At 48.1% G+C, this 3,525-nt stretch overlaps 1 protein-coding gene across 1 annotated transcript in view; it reads right to left on the bottom strand.

The window, feature by feature from the left end:
• Nucleotides 1–936: 936 nt before the first annotated feature.
• The window catches only part of ODF1 (outer dense fiber of sperm tails 1), a 5,250-nt gene continuing 2,661 nt past the window's right edge, over nt 937–3,525 (bottom strand). Inside the window, exon 3 of the mRNA XM_009638315.2 lies at nt 937–1,249. Coding sequence (XP_009636610.2) covers nt 937–1,249 — 313 coding nt within the window. The remainder of the gene's footprint in view (nt 1,250–3,525) is intronic.

The following is a 3,525-nucleotide window of genomic DNA, read 5'->3' as shown; positions in this document are numbered from 1 at the left end:
GAATCACTTTGGTTGGAAAAGACCTTTTAGATCATCGAGTCCAACCTTTAAATGTTTTCTTATTAATTTGGAGCTATTGATTCTCTCCTGGCCTAGAGCAGGAAATGCTTCAGTCATTCCCTCCTCTGCTGATAAGCCCTCTGCTGTGGTCCCAACATTTCCTGGGAAAAAGCTCTCTGTTCTTCAGCTGCAGCTTTTCCCAGCCAGGCAGCCTCTGCAAGAACCAAACCAAGGGAACAAATGGCACAGCGCATTTTTTTTGGGAGGAGGGTCCTCCGCTTGAGATGTTTATTGTCGATAGAAATATCCTATAGCTCAAACAGAAGTCATAGAATCATAGAATTGTTTAGGTTGGAAAAGACCCTTAAGATCGTCAAGTCCAACCATTAACCTAACCCTGCCATCCCACCACTAAACCATGTCCCTAAGAACCTCATCTACCCGGCTTTTAAATACCTGAGGGATGGAGACTCAACCACTTCCCCTGTGGAAAAAATTTTTCCTAATGTCCAACCTAAACCTCGCCTGGTGCAACTTGAGGCCATTTCCTCTTGTCCTAGAGATGAGTGTCCTTATTACAGAAATGTAACTGATCATAAATGGTGCCTTTTAGCCTTTAAAATCCATTAAATTCTCTGCAACACCAATACCCACCCTGAACCACGCCGCCTCCAGCCGTGTTTTTGGTACCCAGGAGAAGACCACAACCAAGCATGCCCCAAACCATCTCTGTTTTTTCCTGTTGACAGCCCCACTTCTGCCCACCAAACCCCTTTGAAATGAGGCTTACACACACCTGCTTGGACTGCTGTCTTTTATTTCAGAAGAGGCCCACGGAGCTGCTGGTGCACAGTAAGCGGGGCAGGGCTAGAACTGCTGGGATGGAGGGATGCGGCAGAGGAACAACTGTGCCTGGGTGCTGCTCCCTGCTGCGGCTCAGCGGCTCAGGGCACAAGGGTAGCACTTGCCTGCCGTTTCGATCTTCATGACATTATTTGGTCCCAGTGAGCAGGTCACCTCATCCTCGCTCACCCCCGGCGGCAGGCTGATTTCCTTCTTGATGTTTTTGTAGTTATACTCCTTCCCTCTTGCAGTGGTGTGCTCCTCCTCATGCTCTGCTAACACCTTCACCTTCCCGTCTTTCACCGTCACGGTGACTTCATTGGGGTCAAAACCCTCTACATCCATCAAAGCCAAAAGCTTGTGATCATGGGAAGAGTCCAACATCCTATTAAGACTTCTTCGCATGCTGGAATAAAAACAAGAGGGCAGCCTTTCAGTCCAACTCATAGAGGAATGGGTAGACCACCTTGAGGACAAACGAAGTAAATAGGAAATTGTTGGATCCACCTTTGTGCTGATGTACAGCACGTGGGGTGGTGTCTGCACCATCAGAAGGAGCTCCCACCTGCGCTCCCCAGCAGTCAGGAGTATTTTAGCATGCCCTTTTGGGATGGGGCAAATGTGGAGCTGAAAAGTTCTTTCACCTAAATATAGAGAAGCCAGAGCTCGTCTTTCACATGTACATATGCCCTCTAAGCCATGCGTGCCCATCTTACGCATTGTCCTACATTTTAAGTGGGTAGTTACAATAGATCACATTTTCCAGTTCGGAGTTTTGTTTAAAGCAATCAGTGTATAAGAGACACATCTGGCAAAAAAACCCAAAATGCTCCTGCAGAGCTGGGCTGGAGGCTCACTGAGCCATTAAAATGATTTCTAATACTGTCACACAGTGACTCTGCTCAACCAGAAGGCTGGCTCTCATTCAAGCCATTTGTAAAATACACAATGGAAGGGTCACCTCAATTCTAAGAGCTAAATTGGACACAAGGCACCAAAGTAAAAAGATAATGTGTGTGATGGAAGAGGAAATAGGGCAAGCAATGAGGGAATGGGCATGATCGCTAAGGTGAGAAATCCCTAATGAGTGGTTCGTTAGCAAGGTACACCCACTTCAGCAATCCTATTTAAAGCCTGAAATGATTCAACCTCATGTGGTGATTTTGAGATGCATTTTTTGTGCTCTGTGAGAAGTGGCTCCTCCACCTGCCCCTTTGGTCTTCTTATATGGCTGGTTGGAGGAGCATAAAAGTGTTGGGAAGAGTTGGTCATTCAGGGCATTTTGGACACATATTTTGTAGGAAGGAGATGGTTGAATCCATCTCTTCAAGGAGTTAGTTAGAAGGACCCCCTGGGAAACAGTCCTCAGGGACAGGGGAAGAGAACAGAGCTGGCAGATCTTTAAGGATGCGTTCCATAGAAGGCAAGAGCTCTCAGTCCCCAGGTGTAAGAAATCAGGCAAAGAAGGGAAGAGACCAGCATGGCTGAGTCAAGACCAGCTGGTCAAACTAAAGAGCAAGAGGGAACTGCAGAGGCAGTGGAAGCAGGGGCAGGTATCCTGGGAAGAGTATAGGGACGCTGCCTGGTTGCATAGAGATGGGCTCTGGAGGGCCAAGGCATGGCTGGAGCTGGATTTGGCAAGGGATGCAAAGAATAACAAGAAGGCCTACAGATATGTCAACCAGAAAAGGAAGGTTAAAGAAAGCGTACCCCCCTGATGAACGAGAAGTGTGACCTAGTATCAACAGATGAGGAGAAGGCTGAGGTACTCAACAACTTTTTTGCCTCAGTCTTCACTGGTAACCTCTCTCCTCACCCCTCCTGAGTCAATGGACGGCATGAGGGGGACCGGGGGGTAAAGCCCCTCCCACTGTCAGGGAAGATCAGGTTTGCAACCACCTGAGGAACCTGAAAATACGTAAGCCTAGAGTCCTGAGGGAATTGGCTGATGTAGTTGCCAAGACACTCTCCCTAATATTTGAAAAGTCATGGCAGTCAGGTGAAGTCCCTGGGGATTGGAAGAAGGGATACATTGCGCCCATCATTAAAAAGTGTTGAAAGGAGGACCCTGGGAACTACTAACCTGTCAGCCTCACCTCTGTGCCCGGGAAGATCATGGAACAGATCCTCCTAGAAGCTATGCTAAGGCACATGGAGGCCAGAGAGGTGATTTGAGATAGCCAGCATGACTTCACCAAGGGCAAGTCCTGCCTGACAAACCTAGTGGTTTTCTATGATGGAATGACTGCATCAGTGGACAAGGGAAGAGCTATGGATGTCATCTATCTGGACTTCCGTAAAGCCTTCGACATGGTCCCCTACAACATCCTTCTCTCTAAATTGGGGAGATATGGATTTGATGGGTGGACTGTTTGGTGGATAAGGAATTGGTTGGATGGTCACATCCAGAGGGTAGTAGTCAAAGGCTTAATGTCCAAATGGAGACCTGTGACAAGTGGTGTCCCTCAGGGGTCGGTACTGGGACCAGTGCTGTTTAACATATTCATCAATGACATAGACATAGGGTGGTGAAACACTGGAACAGGTTGCCCAGAGAGGTAGTGGAGGCTCCATCCCTGGAAACATTCAAGGACAGGTTGGACGGGGCTCTGAGCAACTTGATCTAGTTAGCGGTGTCCCTGCTCACTGCAGGGGGGTTGGACTAGATGACCTCTAGGGGTC

Source organism: Egretta garzetta, unplaced genomic scaffold (genome assembly GCF_000687185.1).
Source record: "Egretta garzetta isolate BGI_Z169 unplaced genomic scaffold, ASM68718v1 scaffold154, whole genome shotgun sequence".
NCBI classification, from domain to species: Eukaryota; Metazoa; Chordata; class Aves; order Pelecaniformes; family Ardeidae; genus Egretta; species Egretta garzetta.
The sequence above is the reverse complement of the archived record's forward strand: the minus strand, read 5'-3'. Positions and strand labels throughout refer to the sequence as shown.